At 39.8% G+C, this 19735-nt stretch overlaps 1 protein-coding gene across 1 annotated transcript in view; it reads left to right on the forward strand.

Annotated features, from left to right (window-relative positions):
- ndst3 (N-deacetylase/N-sulfotransferase (heparan glucosaminyl) 3) overlaps positions 1 to 19735 on the forward strand; it is a 37324-nt gene that overhangs the window by 1684 nt on the left and 15905 nt on the right. Inside the window, exons 2-6 of the mRNA XM_025058314.1 lie at positions 91 to 1335; positions 11620 to 11707; positions 12467 to 12621; positions 15076 to 15261; positions 19640 to 19735. The exon at positions 19640 to 19735 is cut by the window's right edge and continues 38 nt beyond it. Coding sequence (XP_024914082.1) covers positions 337 to 1335; positions 11620 to 11707; positions 12467 to 12621; positions 15076 to 15261; positions 19640 to 19735 — 1524 coding nt within the window. The 5' untranslated portion in view covers positions 91 to 336. The remainder of the gene's footprint in view (positions 1 to 90; positions 1336 to 11619; positions 11708 to 12466; positions 12622 to 15075; positions 15262 to 19639) is intronic.

A 19735-nucleotide genomic window follows, 5' to 3' on the forward strand; every position in this document is an offset into this window, starting at 1 on the left:
GGCACACAGGCAGGGCTGTAATGTGTACTGTTCCATCCTTTTCAACAGGTTCACTCCTTCATGTTTGTTCCTTCTCTTTTTTTTTTGCAGACATTCATTTTGAAATCTTCCAGTGATTTCTATATGTGAATCGTGAAAAGACAATGACTGCATTTTCTCAGCGGAGATCTTTGAGATCAGACATCCGGTGCCGCTCCCTTTTACATCTGCCATGGTGACATGACGCACTCCTGAATGGCTTTGCTGCTTTCTCTTGGGCTCAACTTCCTGAACCTGTGCAGACATCCTCCGGACGATCCATCAAGCTGAAAAAAGAAAAAAAAGCACCACTTTGCAATGACGGTAGCTGTGCGATTACGTCGTCATTTACGCCGGCTCCTGCTCCTGCTGGCCTCCTGTTGTCTCCTCTCCCTTCTCCTCTCTGCCTACTTTCTTTTTACGAACTCCTCTCCTCCCATGCAGATAGGACAATCTCCTGAACCCGCCTGCTCCCACTCTCTGTCCATGACTCCCTATCGCCAACTACCATACCCTTACCCGCCCAACCCGCCCCACACACATGTTCAAACTGACCCCGTAGTGCTGGTAATGGTGGAATCCCAGTACTCACAGTTGGGTCAGGACATTGTGGCGATATTGGAGTCGGCACACTTCCAGTTCCGCATGGAGATTGCCTCAGGGAAGGGCGACCTTCCACCGCTGACAGAAAAGGGTCGTGGAAGATATTCGCTAATCATTTATGAGAACCTGTTAAAATATGCACATGCAGACACATGGAACAGGCAGCTGTTGCATCAATATTGTACTGAGTTCAGAGTGGGTGTTATAGGGTTCTACCGCGCCACTGAAAACTCCCCCCCTTACCTCAAACTCAGAGGCCTCCCGCTGGTGTTACGGACCAATCAGGCACTGTGGGACTGCTGCGTAGCGTCTAGCTCGCCCCTTCTCCACCTGACCAAGCCCGGCACTGATCGCGGGGCCTTACCTGGTGAAGACTGGACGACCTTCTCTTCCAATCACTCCACCTATCAGGCTGTTCTGCATGCAAGGCCCAAAGAAGGAGCAGGGGCAGGCAGTGGTGATAATCCAGGTCTTGGCTTCGGTGCAAGCCTCCAAGCTACTGTTGTACAGGACATGGGACTGTTTGATGGAGTACGGCGGATATTATTCGGCCAAGGACTTGGCTACTGGCTGCACAAACTCATCCTTGTAGATGCCATCTCTTACCTCACTGACAGGAAGCTTACTCTGGGTCTGGACCGGCACATACTGGTGGATATAGATGACATTTTTGTCGGGAAAGAAGGAACGCGCATGAAGGCCAAGGATGTTAAGGTACAGAGTTAAGGTTGTGAGATAGAAAGTGTGGGAAGGACAATAACGGGTCACAGAAATACATGATAACAATTACTATCAAAGACAAGAAAATGAGACTTTCAGCAGTGGTTTGATCCAAGCAGTGCACTTTGGTGTTAGCCTCGTGTACGTGGTACTGAGACTTTTTAAAAATCAAATACTTACGAGAATGCAGTTTGACAACATTATAAACTACAGTTTTGTATTTGGTCAGTTGTGGTGATGGTGGTAATGGGACTGGCCATTTTTTAAATAGGAAATTTAAATAATCTAGAGCATCAAAGATTAGTCCAGTAAGCAAACAGGTCACAAATGGATGGTTCATACATTATGTACAGTAGAGCAGACACAAATGACTAAAAAGTTAGACAATATTCATATTTAAATATTATTGTTTGTACCATAATAAGTATAATTAAATTAATACTGTAAGGACATTTTTTTTTCTGTACAGATCAGGATCAATGCTGGTAAAAAATAATGGACTACAATGTACAGAAAAGTCTCCAAAAATATTTAAACACCTCATTTCAATGGATGGTAACCAGGGCATGACTGAAGGGGTGTTTTTGAAAGATTCAGTCTCTGTGTTTACTGTTTTTGTGTAACACGCGCATCAAGTGTTTGTGTGTTGTGATACAGTGGGAGAGGGCATTAACTTAAAATGGAGCTTTAGCCAGAAGTAAAGAGGCCATTTGAGGGAGCAAAGAGAGCGAAGTGAAGGAGAGAAAGAAAGGTAGCGAGTGAGCCAGTGAAAAGATGAATGGCACTTAAATCCTGTTTTCCCACGTTCCTCCTCTTTGACACTCTAAAGGACAGTCGGCCATGCAGCGTGCCTCTGAAGACTTCCCTGATTCAACACACACTTCCATGAGCAAACACTCACACGTACTTAACAACACACACACGTGCGCACACACACATATCTAATATACACCAGGAATGCAAATAATCAGAGGAGCATATGCACCATATGTCAAGAACCACAGAACCCCAGGACCAGGTCGTAGGTTAATTAGTTATGGGCAGCATAAATGGAATAAATTGTATTGGATATCAGTGTAAAATAGATTTTATTTTTGATAATTAACATTTTACCATTGACGCACCTCAAAACCCTGAACTTGTCTCAGGAATACAAGAAAAAAAAATTCTCAGAAGGCGTCTTGTATAAAGCGGACGTGGCCTATTGGATTGTCTTAGGAGGAGACACAAGACACTAAAGAAAAAAGTTAAAAATGACCATAACCTTTATCTGTCTTATTTATGTGATTGGCATTTAATACCGTTAATATTTTTTATAATTAATTTAATATATACGTTTTTCATGTCGGTACCATCATTCAAGTTTATTTGCCACAAGGCGAAGGCCAGTCGGTGATTATACTGCCTTAAATAAGACGGTAGTGTTGCAAAAATATTGGTTTCTTAACATTATTTTAATTTTACTTATTTAAGTTATATTTATGTGTGTTTGTGTAGTGATTTTTATGGCACCAGAGGCATGTGCCCATCTCACTGTGCGTTGACATGACAGGAAAACCTGGGTGTGGATTTTGCTTAATTTTTTTTCGTCATTTTAAATAAGAATGTCACTTTTCACCAGTGGCAGACATTCGTCCCCTGAGACACTGTAAAAGGAGATGAGCCACCTGTCCACGGTATAAACTGGCAGATGAGTTTAGGGGGAAAAGCAAAGCGGAGAAAACAGGATTGCAGTGTGTGGTCAAGTGGAGAGGAATTTAATTCCTGCATATGAAATGCCTGGTCACACATGCAGTGGATCTTCACTCTCACATGGACAAATAGTCAAATCTGCAGTAGCTGAGCTCATGTCTGTCCACTAGTTTTATTGACATTTATTTTAATCATTGTTGCTTTACTGCTTCAGTACATGCATTTACAGTACGTACGGGTTAGACAGAGCAACAGCTGAAGGACAAAAATGTGGACAGAAAAAAAGAAAATTGGCCTTTTTTGAGCAAGCTTTATGGCATTTTTGCAAACGTTTACAGGCCTAAAATGTGTCAGGGAAGTTAACATGACAAAATGGTCTCCTATTTTATTTATGATTATAATTATTATTATTATGTACTATTGTGAAAGTATTTTTGGAGTTGTGTGCAATCGAGCAACACGTTAGAAAAATGTTGATTGGTTCCAAAAATACAGCTGGACCATATCATTTTTTTTCCAGTTGATTACAAACCGGCTGCCTTATCTTAAGAATAACATCAATCATCAATATGAAACTATTGTAAATTGTGAGGAATGGCGTAAACCTTGCCACAACTAAACTACATCAACAAACACCATAAACTATAGGAGTTACAGACGGAGGGACAATTTAGTAGATGGAGTCCAACCTAAATCACATTTTTACTCCTGGTTTGTCCTTCGGTCCCAGAGTGGAAGGAGGTTGATAATAGCAATTTGATAAAAGAACAAGCTTTTTTGATTACTGTGCAATGAAACAGAAGGGAGATGATGAAGCCGTTGGGTGTCGTGCAGGTGTAGGATTGTCATGCCATCATGTGGTTAAATCTTCATTAATCTTCTACTGCTTAATCCATTTCTGGCGACAAGGGCACGGTTCAACCTTGACAGTTTGCCCCTCTGTTGTAGGGCTAAATAAAGAGACAAACAAACCATAGATGCCTCACACCACAATTTTAGTGAAATGAACTGAATTAACTTCTCTGTTGAAATCAGATTTGTTTTGAAAAAATAACCCTTTGCAGCTGTTCAATTGGGGATCGAAGCTGTGACTTTCTTGTTGTGAGGCACGAGCTCTAATTGTGCTATGTTGTGGAAGAGAACCTTTTGTATTAGCGTTCATGCAGCTGGGAATCACACGTGAGCATCAACCTGCCCTCTGTCACTGATGACATCTGTCTGTGACAGAGTGCACAATTTGTTTGTTGGAAAAAAAATTATAAATTTAAGGCATTCCCCCAGAGCAACATGGTGTTATAACAACGTGACTCACGGTAAATGTGTGGAAGAAGATGGCAGACTGCTGCTGAGAGAGACAGTTGAACACATGTCGCTTGGTGGGATTTTAAAAACTGCCAAATTACAAAACAAACAGAAACAGAGAGATGTATAATATCCCAGCTGTGAATAGTTCTTAACTTAATGACAGCCTGGAAACCTCAAACACAGTAATGCTTATCCGAACGTCTCGTGGATAAATCTGACATATGATGACATTACAGATTAGAGGCAGAGATTAATTATGTAAAGTTGGAAATCCTCCCTCGTCCCTCTCTTGCTTCTCAAACAGCTCCTGTGTAACACAGCATCAAAGTATGTCACAAGATGTGTTATTGACCAATTAGTAGGACAAGGCATTCTTCAGTGCCATTGTTATAAATCCCCTCTTACTTTGGTAAAGCCAGCATTCAATCTCCTGTTCTCCCTTAGAGGAGAAGACAAGTGGGAGGGGGGGTGGGGTGGGGGTGGGGGGGCAGAGAGAGGGAGGCAGCAAGTGAGGCCAATTAAAATGCCACCCTCCCTCTCTCTGCTCTCTTCATTAGGCTCACCCCGTGAGTTCATGTGGTGACAAACAATACCTACGCCCCATCTTTCTCAGACGCACACACACACAGCTGTATTTCCGCTATTAAAATGACTCACAGGGAGGCACCCAGCAGATGACATTTTTCTAAATGAAAGATGTCGCTGGTCAAAAAGCTTCGATCGATGACGTACTCGTGTCAGAGCTCGTGTTTTTAAATCCAGGCATGTAGGTCTGAGTCTTTTCCCCACCTCGGAGTGGTCATTAGGGAGGTGTCTGATTCTCATCTTCAGATCACTCTTGATCTCCTTTCTCCTTCTGTCTGCCACCTCCTCCCCTGCTCATTGCCCCCTTCCACGTCTGAATCATTGATCACTATCTATAACCTATTTGTATTCCTCCCCAAACCTCTCTCACCACACACATTTTCTCACATTTTTCCACGGTGGCTCCCAAGGCAGTGTCATCTCAGTTGACAGAGCGCTCATGCAGCTGTTGTCAGAGTTGTATTGGGACTCACTTTATTGACCAGATTACATTAGACCTTGCTATAATTTGGGGCAATGCGGCCCTCACATACATCTTAGTAAAACTGGCTGCGACTCCTGTTTCACCTGTTGTATCACTGACTTCAAAACTTCAGAAAAAAGTTGGTTTAAAAAACTCAACTCGACTTCTGTATATTTTAATCCCATTAACATTTGTTATAATGTTAATGATTTTTTTTTTAAGATTTGCAACTTTGTCAACTCTCCTTCATATCCCTATAATAATTATGTATGCTTGGTTAAAAAATTTCCCAGATTAAGCGGTGCAGCCTTTTTTGCAATTTCCTTTCTTTGTTTAACTTGGCAGGTCAAATAATTGCTGCAATAAAGTGGCCTAATAAGCTTTAAAGTGCAATTTAGCCTTTAGAAGGAAAAGAATGCCTGCCTAATAACACATTAGCCCAGGAGCTCATTACTTTACATTGAGATTTTCTCAATGGATTTCCATTGAATTATACATAGAATAGGGTAAGTACTTTTAAAAATATAATTGCAAAAAAGCTCTGGAATGAGATGGTGATCACATTTGGATCACATTGTCTGATTTAGAAATTACCTTAGAAAAAAAAAGAAGAAATAAGCAAAATACAGTACAGCCAGGATTCTGACATCACTGGAGGTTTTCTGTCATGGTGTCCTGTAATTTATTGTGCTGCTTAGAATTACTGTAATCTTTATTCCTAATTTACTATAATGCTTATTAAGTCAGTGGAACTGAGCTCAGTCTATATCCGTTTATAACTTTGCCAAATGGTATTACAAAATTAATGAAGAAAGGATGAAAGGAGCCGAGTACAGATTTGAAAGCCAAAAAAGAGACAAAAAATAAATTGGAAAAAGGAAACTGTTTTTGGCTTTTTTACAAAAGGGCTATGCAGGCTTCTCCATTTAATTGTCTCCGTTTCTTCAGTAAAGGATGGTGTCACGCCTCGTCTACAACAAGAGTCGTAGGTGCTTTAATCAGCCTTAATGAGTAAGCTGTGTATTAGCTTTAGTGGTCATAACCCCTCAGTCACATGACATAATTTAAGGTCACGCTCCATGTGTTAATCTCTAATGGGTACATGAAAAAACATTTGAAAGAGGCTCTTAAAATTTTGACCTGATTGGAAAATAACTAGTAATTAAATAGTTGATATTTTGTATTTGGTTGTTTTTTCTGGACGACATCATCCCATTTATTTTAAGGAATTGAGCAGGCTACTTTCTTAAAAAAACAAAAAACAAAACAAAAAAAACCCCAAAATTTAATTTAATTTAGGCAAATATGTGCTCATCTAAGCTATGTTAAGTTTTGTCAAAAATATAAGAGAAAACATTTTATCATTATTGTAATGAATAGCTGGAAGAAAATGTGTCGGAGTGTCTTGACTTCAATCTGAGGATGTAGCTTAGCACCATGCATTTTTAAACACAATACGACATGTTTTGTTGTCACAGCAAGTGCTGAAACTCATAACCCTGGAGGGACTGCCAAGCAGAATTAAGTCGGAGTATAGCAAAATGACAAAATTATTCTTTGAAATAATGGAAACTAAAATGTAAACAATGGAAATGGGACAAGGACTTTAGGAAAGTATACGTTTGACTAGTATTTCTATTTTCCCGTCTAGTGGCCATGAATCCACGGAGGCATTTGTAGAAATAAACACAAAGATTGGTTTTTGGGGAATTAACGTGGTTTTAGTGTAATCTACTGGTCTTGTTATTTTATTTGTATTGTCCAGTAGAACACTAGAACCAGGGTTTTTACAGCGAGGCACTGCCCCAGTTATGTTTTGTGGTACCCGTCTATCATCTAAACTGCAGAGAACTCTATTTTGGTAGTGGACATTTTCAACTAAAACTGGTCAGTAAGAGGAAAAACTGAAGAGTGAGAGACAGAGAAGATGCCAGTAAAGGCTCACGGACAGGACTAAATGTAATTATAGATGCCACCGTTAAGGCAAAAACGAATGTAAAGCACATTCAGGCCTTTGAATTATTTGACACATCTGTCAACGTGACAAAACACAATTGTTAAGTGTTGAATAAAATATTGTTCTGTCAACGTGACAAAACACAATTGTTAGGTGTTGAATAAAATATTGTATTATAATATAATAAAATATATTAGGTAACACAAAGAAATATAGAAATGAAAGTCACAAAAATGTGGTGCTTGGGGTTGTTGACTTAATAGCTCAACAGCACTCCCGGTGTTGGTAGAACTGAGGTTCAGATCAAAGGAAGCAAAAAAAAAAACCCAAAAACGATTAAACGCATATTCTAAATCAGAAAGTAAGTCACTTTTTGTGCGATTTTTGTGTGAGTGCTTCAATTATATTTTTGATCAAAGTTAAACTCTGACTTCTAAGATACTGCTTTTTGTTTCCAAATATCTCCATCCAATAGGGAGTCGCTGTAAATCTCCAGTACATAGACCAATCTGAACAAGACTTTGCACAAACAGGATCTTTCTAAAACCTATTTGTTATTTTAGGTTCCACAAGCCCAGTTAATGCTGTGCAAAGAAAAGAAAACAAACAGTGCAGCGGCAAAAATGACAGAATGGGGATATGGAGAAGAGGTTGTTGGTGTAAGGAGTTTGTGAAATGCCAGCTGTCCAGATGCCTGTCTTACGTTTGTTTGAGCCCCAGCAACTTGCTGGCACATCTTCCAATTCTTACCCTGACACACACACACACAGGGACACACAAATATAAACACACATACTGTCGCTTTCACATACACAGAAACAAATTGGCATTACTTCTGACACTGGGCAACCGTGGTGAATTGGGCACAGAAATATGGGCCATCACTTACAGCTTCTTACAGCATATGTTAAATCGCTGGGATTTTTAAGACCTGTGTGTCTGCTACACACAGTCCCACTTCCTGCCAATCCTAATCCAATTTTACTCTTTGAAGAAACACGTCTGACCCATTTTGTAAGAGAAACTTCTAGCTCAGTGTCCAGCGTGCAGTTTGACTCCTGACTTTAAAGACCCTCCAGATCAGTGGCTGCTACTCTCAGTAACACCAGCACAGGAAGACTGTGTTGCCCCTCAGAGCAATGGACACAGTTTGTGAGATGTGTTTCCATCCCAGATGCCTCCCATTCCTCTCTCCTGATGATGATCTATAGCAGTGGGTTCATAGCTCAGACCTCAGGGTTGCTGACAGCGAAGTGCCGTTCACAGGACATATGGTGGCTCAGTGTCAGTGCAGTCACTGTTCAGTTAGGTGTTACCCAAACATTGCATGTGACTTCCTGTGGTGATATTTGCCATTGTCATTTATAATTGTCACTTGTGATCGAAGGTCTTGGGGAAAAAGTGTTAAAAGGAAACATTAGGAATACATTCCTGAGTCTAAATATTTTTCTCACTTCACTTTAGAATACATTCCTGAGTCTAAATATTTTTTCTCACTTCACATCTATCTATTTTAAACAGTAGCTGTTAAAGATAAAAGATTCTAAAAGATGCTGCCACTAAACTCTTTGCCTTTATCTTTTTCTACTGAAGTGACGTTCCTTATGTTTTTTTTTCAACAATATAACTCCAGAAATTACTTTCCAGAAATTAAGTAATTGGCTTCATATTCACTTAGTAATCTCTCTGTCTTGTTTTTACAATCCCTTGTAAACATTGAGCACTGTTTAATTAAAGCCTTGGTGCTAGCTCACTCACTACAGCTTCTTTGTGATAACAGACATAAAAGGGCCAATTTGTTGCGTTGAAAACTAGTAGACCGTTGCCAAATTGATGGCATTATGTCTTTCTCCGACACGGTAAGAACATTTGGACTGAAAAAGATTGTGTTCTGTGTGAAAGTTGTGTTAGCTCACATTAGCATTCTTTTTTTTTTTAGCCCCATATGCTAATGGTTCTGCTGTATGGAGCCAGGAGCACGAGGAGACAGGAGGCTGTCTGCTCAGTGCGAGTAGAAACAACAGTGTATTTTAATGCTCAATTTATCAACATGAATTGTATTATTGGAGCGATAAAAATCATCATCAATTTAGTTGAGTTCTTTCCTCACGTCATTGTTACTGGTCAGAACCGGGGACTGTAATGATGATGAGGCTGTCACCCAACAATTTTGTATCGTGACTTTTATCGTTTCTCGTCAACGTAGTAATTTTCTGCTGATTTCTGTCTTCATCTGACTTCTTTTCTTTTATATATATATTTTTTAATATATCTATACCCTCTGTGTTCTTCTTCATCAGCTCCTTATTCTTTTGTTTTTCTTTTTCTTATACTCCTTAATTTCATTTCCCTCCTCTTCTTCTCCTTCTTCTTCTTCATCGTCTCCTTCTTCTTCTCCTTCTGTGCTCAGCTTTGAATCTTAGGCAGCGGAATACAAATGAGTGGTTTAAGCCAATGCACTGCACACTTGGACACACATCTATGCCAACTCTCACAGATACCAACTCTCACGTTAATAATGCATTTCAACCAGTTGCAGAAGGGGCTTATATCGAGTTACAATGCAAAGCACTCAGCTGTAAACTTAATTTGGATTCCTTAGGCTTTGTATCTACATGTTTACTTCTGTGCCAAAAGGGACAACTTCACAGTGTCTGTGTGTTGAATGTGTGTGTGTGTGTGTGTGTGTGTGTGTGTGTGTGTGTAAGATGTAGAGGTTGTCATAGGAGAAGAGACAGGGAATCAGATTAGTGAGCTGTGCACATCTGTCAGCATGCAGCCATCTTCAACACCATTAGATTAAAGATAATGAAGACACTCTGTGCCCGTGTCTGTATATTTGTTAGTTAGAGAGACGTGTGTAGAGGTGGAAAAATGTGTAAAGGGGAAAAAAGAGACAGAAGAAGAGGGAGAGAGAGAGACAGAATGGAGGAAAGGTTTCTGACATGAGCTGGGTTTTTTGTACGTAATGTAAAGTTTAAAGTAAAACTAACAGCACAATAACTCTGTTAAAATGCATCACGTTGTTAGAAAGTAGCAAATTTAAATGTGCAGAGATCATCATAGTTCTGATATTTTTGGGGAGGGGCAAATCAATAGAGTGCATTGATAAGACAGGCAGTGCAGAGGAGGTGGCTGGGGTAGAGTTGTCGACAGAAAGGGAGCAATTTTTCTGCTTCAGCCTTCCTTTCAAATTAGAGCAGTCCCCGTCTCCTGAGAATGTGACATTTTCACGGAGCAGACAAGAGAGAGAGAGAGAGAGAGAGAGAGATGGAGGTAGAGAAAAGAGAGAGGGAGTGGAAGACAAATGGGGAAGAGGGGCAGAGAGGCAGCTGCAGGTTCCTAGTGGTAGTAAGATGGAAGAGTGGAGTGTGAATTGAAANGGGGGAGTACAGGGTTTCACTTGTTAATGTTAGGGATGGATGGAGAGAATGATGAGAAGGGAGGAGTGTGTGTGTGTTAGGGCATGTGTGTGTGGGGGGGTGATTAGTTCACCCTCCAGAGGCTACTAATGCACTGACCTTCATTAACACACATTAATGTCGTCGCGTGTGCGACTGTGCGACTCTCCTTAGTTAACGCTCATTACGGAGTCTTTGTTTAAAGGCCGGTAAATTAATGAAGTCATTTACTAAGGAAGGAAATCCTCAATTAACTATTGAAACCAGAGAGTGAGTTTAACTTTTCGGTTGGAAACGGCCGCTGGAACACAGGAAAAAACAATGAAGCACCAGATTCAACAATAATGCTCCATATATCAGTGGTATTTCTGGCTGCTGACATCAGAGTTATGGTCTTTGAACATTAATGGCTGCATAAAAATGGTGAATAATTTAGCACTGAATTTTCAACACATCCTCTATATTCGCATCACGTGCAACCCCGCTGTAAATGAATATATTAGGAGAAAGATTTGAGGAAAAATTCAGTTTACTCAAGGAAACAGGTGGAGTCAACAATTTAGCTTGTGCCAACACCTTTAACAGCATAAAAAAAAAGACATCATCAACAACATTCCACTCAGTCACAGCAGGTACTCTAAAGAAAATCAAAAACTTAAAATAAAATCACATTGATGGAAGTTAGGTCTGTGGTGTGGAAAATTTACTTTTATTTTTAAAGACGAGATAAAGAATAAAAGTCTGAATCACAAAGAGCTGGTGTTGGTGTTTTGGGGTGAGATGAGCCTTAAATATTTTGCTTTATGGTTAAATAAAGTACATTTGAATCTGAATGTTCTTAACCATTCTCTCATTATTATTATTATTTTTTACAGGCTCTCCTTGATATTCAGAAACAGCTGCGTTCACAGATCTCCAACTTCACCTTCAATCTAGGCTTCTCTGGAAAGTTCTACCACACAGGTGAGTACAAGATGAAGTATATCATTAAGTCATCGTTTTATCACTCAGACATTTGTTACATACAGTACATCACAGTATTGCATTGGAATTCATGTTTCTTCTGCTGTTTCTTTTATATAACTGAATTGTTGATGCTAAATTGTTGTACATTGAATTTTACAGAAACAGACAGCTGGAGATAGTTAAGAGGTTAAAAATGAGGTGATGAATATAACATAACCACTACTACTAGTACTATTACAACTGCTGCTATACTACTTTTATATCTCCTTGTTTTTATAACAATATATAATAATCATAAAACATTGTCAGAATTTGAAGCCGGCCTAAAATGAATGCAGGCATGTTATGGTTTCTATTTGTCCGCCGCTGCATCTTTGTTAAATTCCTTTGTTGCTTTTCGATCGAATCTCATTGATTTTGTTTAAAGTGTCTAAATATTCAGCAGAAGCATCACGAAACTGGAGCCACTAGAAGAGAAGGATAGCGGCGGGAGAGTGAACCTGATTTTTATTAGATGGAATCTGAGACAGAAAGAACCACATTATCACAGCATCTGTTCCTGTCATGACTTTGCTCTTCATCACCATGGCATCAGACCCAGGCAACCTGATTTAGCAACACAACCTCAGACAACCCAGATACTGTACACTCTTAACATGATACCTGCACGGAGCTGAGTGTAACGGAATTCATGCGTCCGCACATTTTGAAGACCTTTTGTCCTCTCTCCGTGCATGTGTGTAATGATGTGTGCAGGCACGGCGGAGGAGGACGAGGGAGACGATTTATTGTTGAAGTACGTGGATGAGTTCTGGTGGTTCCCCCACATGTGGAGCCACATGCAGCCTCACCTTTTCCACAATGAGTCCTCCCTGCTGGAGCAGATGGTCCTCAACAAGGAGTTTGCTCTGGTGAGATGGATGTGCATGCATGCATGTGCACACATTAGTTGCAGCTACTTTATTCCCTTGTTATTGTCCTCTTTTGCGTGCTCTCTTAATCGCTCTTGCTCTCCTTGAGTGCATTGACTTCAAGGTCTTTTGTAGCTGCTCTGTTGTTGGAATGGTTGTTTCTTTTTTTACGGTTAAATTGCAGACATGACATTCGCTCAAACGACATTTATGTTTGGTACGTGGCCTGTTTAAAATCGTACAATACACGACATTAGGAAAATCACATTCACAAGGGAGTTATCAATTTGTGCCGGGATTCTAGGGTATTTGTTTCACTGATCCAATTAGGGACAAATTGATTAACTTGTCAAAATGTACACACCTTTAATATTCATATTATATATTAGGTATACAGAATATTAATTGGTAAAATACATGATTTTACTGCATGAGGTCTAGAGAGAAAGAGGTTTCCTCGTCACTTGTCTATGCTGCTGCTGGGAAGCTGTGGAGGCAGCTACAGTGACTGGAGGCCAACACAACACAGATGTCTTTCCTTTCACTAATGGCTAACAGGAAACAGTTTGTCCTGGACAAACACTGCTTTATATTGACACGTCCTTGACATTAAATGACATCCCAGACATTCCTGACTTAAGAAACAATTAAATAAAATAATAAAAATAGTTCAATATCCACCATTTTCTTTTTCGTGCCCTTTTTTTATGCTGTGAGTAAAAAAAGACCTGTGTTTTACACTCTGCTGATAATAAAGTAGGTAGTATTCACAGTACACACTACACATCAATCTTTGCGATGCTGGATTTTTCAAGTGCACATCAATGGCTCTTTCATATATTCTACAACAGCAGATGTGTTGTAAGTTTGACAAATTTACACTGTCAAGACAAATGAATGCAACACTGGTAGTACCATCAAAATCCCCAACACTGTTGTTCATCTTTTTCCTTTTTTGAGATTGCTCCTCATAAGCTAATGAATCATCTGGTGTGTGGTGTACTCTTGGAATACTGTAGTTCGTCTAAATACATGGGATATGACAAATATTCTGAAACCAAATTGCAGTAACACATTCTCAGTCACTGCCTTTCCCCAAAAGCCACACACATCTTGCGCATGTATGAAACATGCGAACAGATACAAATTGTTTTAACAAGTATTAATATTTGAGTGTTCCGATTTCATAAATTAACCATGATATGTGTTTTATTCTTAATTAAATACATTGCCAAAAACATTCTCGCACCAGTCAACGAAACACATAATTAAATCAATAATTATTTTCACAGCGCCACTGTTTTTCTTTTTTTTCTTTTATTTTCTCACTGTGAATGTGAAATATGAATCAGTCTCATGTAAGTTAGCTGTGCTGTTCCACCACAGAAAATAAGTCTTTTTACAGTTGATGAAGAATGGGTAGTGGGAGTAAATGTTAATCTGTAGTGGAGGTCAGTTCTGTTTCCTGTTCTAATCTGTTTTTTTCACTAGGAGTAAATGTAATTTTATGTTCTGCAAATTTAAAAAAAAAAACAAACCCTGGCTTTATTGCTGCTGCATTTTTATTTTGTTTGGTTTGAACTTTATTTATTTATTTTTTTCAAACTTTTGGTTTTTGCTCGCCCATGACACCCACCTTTATTTCTTCACCGTTTTGGCTCCTCCCCTTAAGTCCTCTGCTGCCTCCAGAGTCCACACATTACTTTGGCATGGAACATTTGTGGAACTCTGGTTTACAGTTGAAAAAAAAAGTTTAAAAAAATCAGATATTGATCACACCTGGGTCAGAAAGACCTTATTTGTTCCACATTTGCCTGCAGTGTAAATCTTGAAGTTAGTATTTAAATAAGGGTCAGACTAAGTTAAAGATTAATAGTAGGTACATATAATGGTAAAGGTTAGGGTAAGGGGCTGGGAATCCATTATGTTTATGTGTAGGACTGAAAAATGAAGAACCCACTGTGGGTGTGTGTGTGCGCGCACTCATACTTAACTGCGGTTTGAATGACCGTATCATTTCACACATGCATTACATCGAGGTAAGTTTGTCCATTTTGTTGAAGGTGAACACTCTCATAAAGTGCGACCCCTCACCTCTGTTGTACACACACGTGTGTATGTGCCACTCCCTCATCCCCTGGCCACTGGTGCTTAGCGTCGACAGTATGTGTAGGTGTGTGCCAGAGCCAAGGACAACACCATCAGTCTCCGAGATGTACACTGCAAGCAAACACCCTCGCACTCGTACACATACACATCTCACACAAACTATATATTTTTTTAATTTGTAGCCTGAAGGCCAGTATCGTAACAAACACAACACAAACAGCGCACTTCTTCTACAAGGTCAGACTGTCGGCTTTGGTGTGTTTATGTGCTCTCGTGCCCTTTGCCAGAGTTATAAATGTACTATAACTTTTTGTTTATGTATATAACCCTCCTGCCTCCACACAGGAACACAGCATCCCAGTGGACATGGGCTACGCTGTGGCCCCTCACCACTCAGGTGTGTACCCGGTGCACATGCAGCTCTATGAGGCCTGGAGGCGTGTGTGGAACATACGGGTCACCAGCACCGAAGAGTATCCCCACCTCAAACCTGCACGTTATCGCAAAGGATTCATCCACAACAACATCATGGTGAGCTGAAGTCATTTTTGTGAAAATCCTGCTGCACGTTGTTTTTTTCTGTCCCACTAAGTAAAGAACAGGAATGTAGGTTTCACAGAACACATCTTTTATCCTAAAATGGTTACTTAAGATTAATCCGGCCTGACAGATGGAGGACAGATGAGAGTTTGGTTTGATAAAATTAGCTGAGTCGGTTGGTCAAAGAAATGTGATTAATATCACAGCCGTGTGCACTCGTGAAGTTACCCCACATGTTTCGCTCACCCTAATCTCGCACGGATCGTAAATCAAACCGAACTCCAGAGCACATTAAGACGTGCCCTTGCCCACGAGGATGAAAAATGATTTGCTTAAATCACCCGACTGAAATTAAAATAATGAATTATAAATCGCATGAGGGATGAAACGCAGGCGAGCCTAAATGCAGAATCATTTAGTCACCGGAGACCGGTCGGGTGTCTGTTCTTTTATCAAACTTTGAAAAACAACTTTTATCTGCTGCATCTCTTTTGCAAGTAAGTGTTTGCTGAATAATAAATTGTGTGCTGATTGTCTGATTAAAAATCAATGATGCTGTGTGGTGGAAAACCTCTCTGTACAGTATTTGCACACGTTTCTGAGCATAAGACAGGATTGCTTTGACCTTGTTTCCACACAGCCTGCTCAGGTTTATGTTGATTCAATATTTAATGGCTCCTAGAGGTAACGGCAAGTGTTGTTTGTATGTGTGAGCATGCATTTATATGTATATATGTATTTTTATGTGTATATGTATATGTGCAGAATTCACATTTTAGGTGTTAAAGCTCACATAAATGAATCATTAGCTGCTGTTTGAGACAGTAATAGAATAAAACTCTTTTCATTTCCCTTCACCAAACACCTCGTCTTCATCCTTGCCTCTAACTGTCCTCCTCCTCCTCCCTTCCATTCAGATGTCACCGAGGCTCTTTGTCGGCGAGCACGACTGCGCTCTCACTGACAAAGGCAGCGATCACGTTTGACACTAAAATTACAACTCCATGTTGTTTTTGCTGTATTTCGGTCTCTGCTCAAACACTGATGTGCGTTTCCTAATAAGTCCCCAAAGTCTGTTTTTATTTCTTGTCATTTTGTCACGTCGTTATTGAAGAGACCCCTAATTCAGATTTCTTTTTATGTACAATGCCACGTTGACAGCTTGACAGGGTATAATGTAAAATAAATTTCCATTAACGACGCATTACAAAAGCCCCCCTCCCGTGACTCACCGAGGCAAATAACAAGTCATAGAACAAACAACAGATAAACAGGATGGATTTAGTTCTCTGCAACATGTCATAAAAAGTGAGGCATATTGAGGCAACAATAAAAAAAACTGTCAGAAGAAAACAAAGCGGTGGGAAAGTTTTTACATGAGAAAAGCAAGTAGAAGCTGAACTTAGACAAGACTTACTGTCAAGCTAAACACAATCCCACTGATGGACGACCCACTGCTTTGGAAGACTTTGTTCCAAATCTTTTTGAAATGAAACTATCGACTTCTTTTCACGTGGCAACAATACACTTTTCCACCTATTCTTCCTTTGCTGTATGGTCCATGTAGCAGCGAGGAGCTTATGTTTCAGATTTATTGAAACATAAAAATGTATCACTGTTTTGCATGGAGATATTACTGTGCTGACTAAATACCACATACAGCTGCAGACCTTGCTGTCTTGTTTCAAATTTAAAAACCATTGCCATCGACCAATCTGTGAGTTCAGGCCTGAGACCTTAAAGAGTTACAATGAAATTTCTTTTCACGTCCCAGAAACATTCTTTCTCTCCCCAATTTCTGTTGCAATTTCTGTCCATTAATCTCTTTCTTCTCTGGCTCTCTCTCCATCTTTGTTTGCTCAGAGGAGGACAAGACGTTGTCTTAAGGCAGTAAAATTGTTGTTTGTGTGTCTCTGTCAGCAGATTGAGAGCCACCCACCGGACTCAGAGTATTGGAACAAATCAGACTGAGATATAGGAGAGTCATGTGTGTGTGTGTGTGTGTATGTGTGTGTCTTTTTAAAATGTACTATATCACTTTGAGCTATAGCTCTGTGGATAATTGGTTTGGTGAAATAGTGCTGAGTGTCTATGGCTGTGGTGGAGCGATCGCTCTCTCACTCTCTTTTATTCTCTGTGTGTGTGTCTCTTTCACCTCTTAACCACCACTAGTCCGTGTATATGTAGAAGTGTGAATGAGTCAGGAGCGTTTTATAGATAAACCAATGTCTACGGTTGTAGACTTTACTTTGTAGTTCACACAGAGGAGTGTTCCGCACGGATTTCACAATGAAGATCTCTCCTCTCTTCTCCCCTCGTCTCCTCTCCTCTCTTCCCCTGCCCTCTTCTTTGTATTTTATTCTCTTTTGTACTTTCTTCTCTTTTGTCCCCAATCCAGTGATTTATTTAGGGGCTGCCAAAACACAAGGCGGACCTTTTAATCCTTTTATCATTTTATTTAAGTTTTTTTTTTATTTTCCTGCCTGACCTGACAGCTCTGTGTTAGCTAAAAGCAACCAAGGTCACTGATGTTAAAAGATAATAATTGGCACTAATGGAGACACCCAGTACTGATAGAAGAATGTGAAAAAAATAGTTAAATCTATCTTAAGAGTTGGGAATATTAAGGTAATTACAATATATTTTAATAACATCTTTGTCACTTTGCTCCCTGTAGTATTTTGTAGGCCAAAGGTTGACAGGGCCCCTGATCGTGATGGGATTAACCAATTAAAATTGCTCCTGCTATTGTTAACATTCACTAAACAGGTGGAGGAGAGTGAAAACACACACACACACACACACACACATTTTTAAGGTACAACTTCACCAGCCCAAATGAGAGCATTGTCCCAGACACCTGCACAGAAACAGGCTCTCTGTTGCTGCAGTGATAGAACTCTCAGATGGACACAGCCTGAGGACTGACCTGAAGCAGCCTGTAGGCAGCAGAGATATGTCCTTGGCAAACTGTAATACAGTCATAAAGGTACTTTTTACATAAATGTTGACCCACCATTTAGAGTAGAAATACAACAGAGTGACTTTTAACATCATCAGGGCCTCCCACAGCGGTCGTCTGGTCATCACCTTCTGCACGGCAGGCAGGAACCATACCACTGCACCACTGCACCACTCTCGTAATAATAATTTTAATTATAATCTGTGTCCCACTGAGAAACAGTCAGTGGGGCACTAGCTTTTAAACAAGTCAGAAACATCTGTTTTATCCTTTCAGAGGTCACAGGGTCAGCATTCAGTTGGTTGAATCTCTGTTAGATGTGCTTTTGTTCATGTTTAAAGAAACTATAACTTTTACCTTCAACTGTGTTGGATAGCAACTTTTTAATACTGCATGTCCGAAGAATACTGCCTACACCCCACAGATCCAGAGATCATTTAAATCGATGTTTTTTAAACCTAGGGGTAGCGACCCCTTCTGGGTTCACCTGGAATTTAAACGGGGTCTCTTGAAATGTCTGGTAATTGATAAAAAGGAATTACTGGTCAAACTTTTCTTCCCACTAATTATTATTATTTTTAAAATTATAACTAAAAACACCACACATGGTCTTAAGCAGCTATATTCTTTCACTTGGAGTAAATGAATATAGAGTTCAAATAAATGCAACATATAAAAATATCTGAGGTGGCACATCTTGTTTGAAGGCTCTGATCACAAGACAAGCTCGCCTAACTGAACGTGTGATCAGGAAAATAAAATGTCACTTTGTGCTAATGCTAAATAAACAAATCTGGTCACTCTGTATCTGCAACATGGTATAACAAACATGATCAAAAACTAACTTTAGGAGAAAAACAACTGTCTCTGGGGTGGCCAGAAATTTGCTCTGCATTATTTCCTTTGACTCTCAAATCATTGTGGCTCCAACTGTATCAGAACAGGCTTTGATGCCTTGGATTAAATTGTGTTTCTATTTTTTCCAGTCAATTTATGTCCACATTCTGTTTTATATTCAGTACACCAGTGAGTGATAAACTCTTTTCCATAAACCAGGTGTTTTACTTCTTCTTCTTTTTATGTGATGTATTTATATTCAGGTGGTTTAAAATGTTCACTCTGTCGGTTGTACATATTTAGGTGTGTTGAACGCCCTTTGAGAGTTGAAATCAGGAAACAAACTGTGAGAAAAAGTATTTATTAAGGCTGTTGGAGGTTGAGCTCAGGGACGTGTAAAATACATCACTGTAATAGATCAGTGAAGCGCTGTTTAATGGGTCACTGAAAACTCATTTGTTTCCATAAAATGGCCTGTTGTCAAAGACTTTAACCCTTTAATCTGTTGACCGTCATCATGAGATATGTTACTGAGTCTGCGTGTGTGTGTGTGTGTGTGTGTGTGTACAGGTGCTGCCTCGTCAGACATGTGGTTTGTTTACTCACACCATCTACTACAAAGAGTACCCCGGCGGACCTAAAGAACTGGACAAAAGCATCCGTGGA

Source organism: Cynoglossus semilaevis, chromosome 9 (genome assembly GCF_000523025.1).
Source record: "Cynoglossus semilaevis isolate Cse_v1.0 chromosome 9, Cse_v1.0, whole genome shotgun sequence".
Lineage (NCBI taxonomy): Eukaryota > Metazoa > Chordata > Actinopteri > Pleuronectiformes > Cynoglossidae > Cynoglossus > Cynoglossus semilaevis.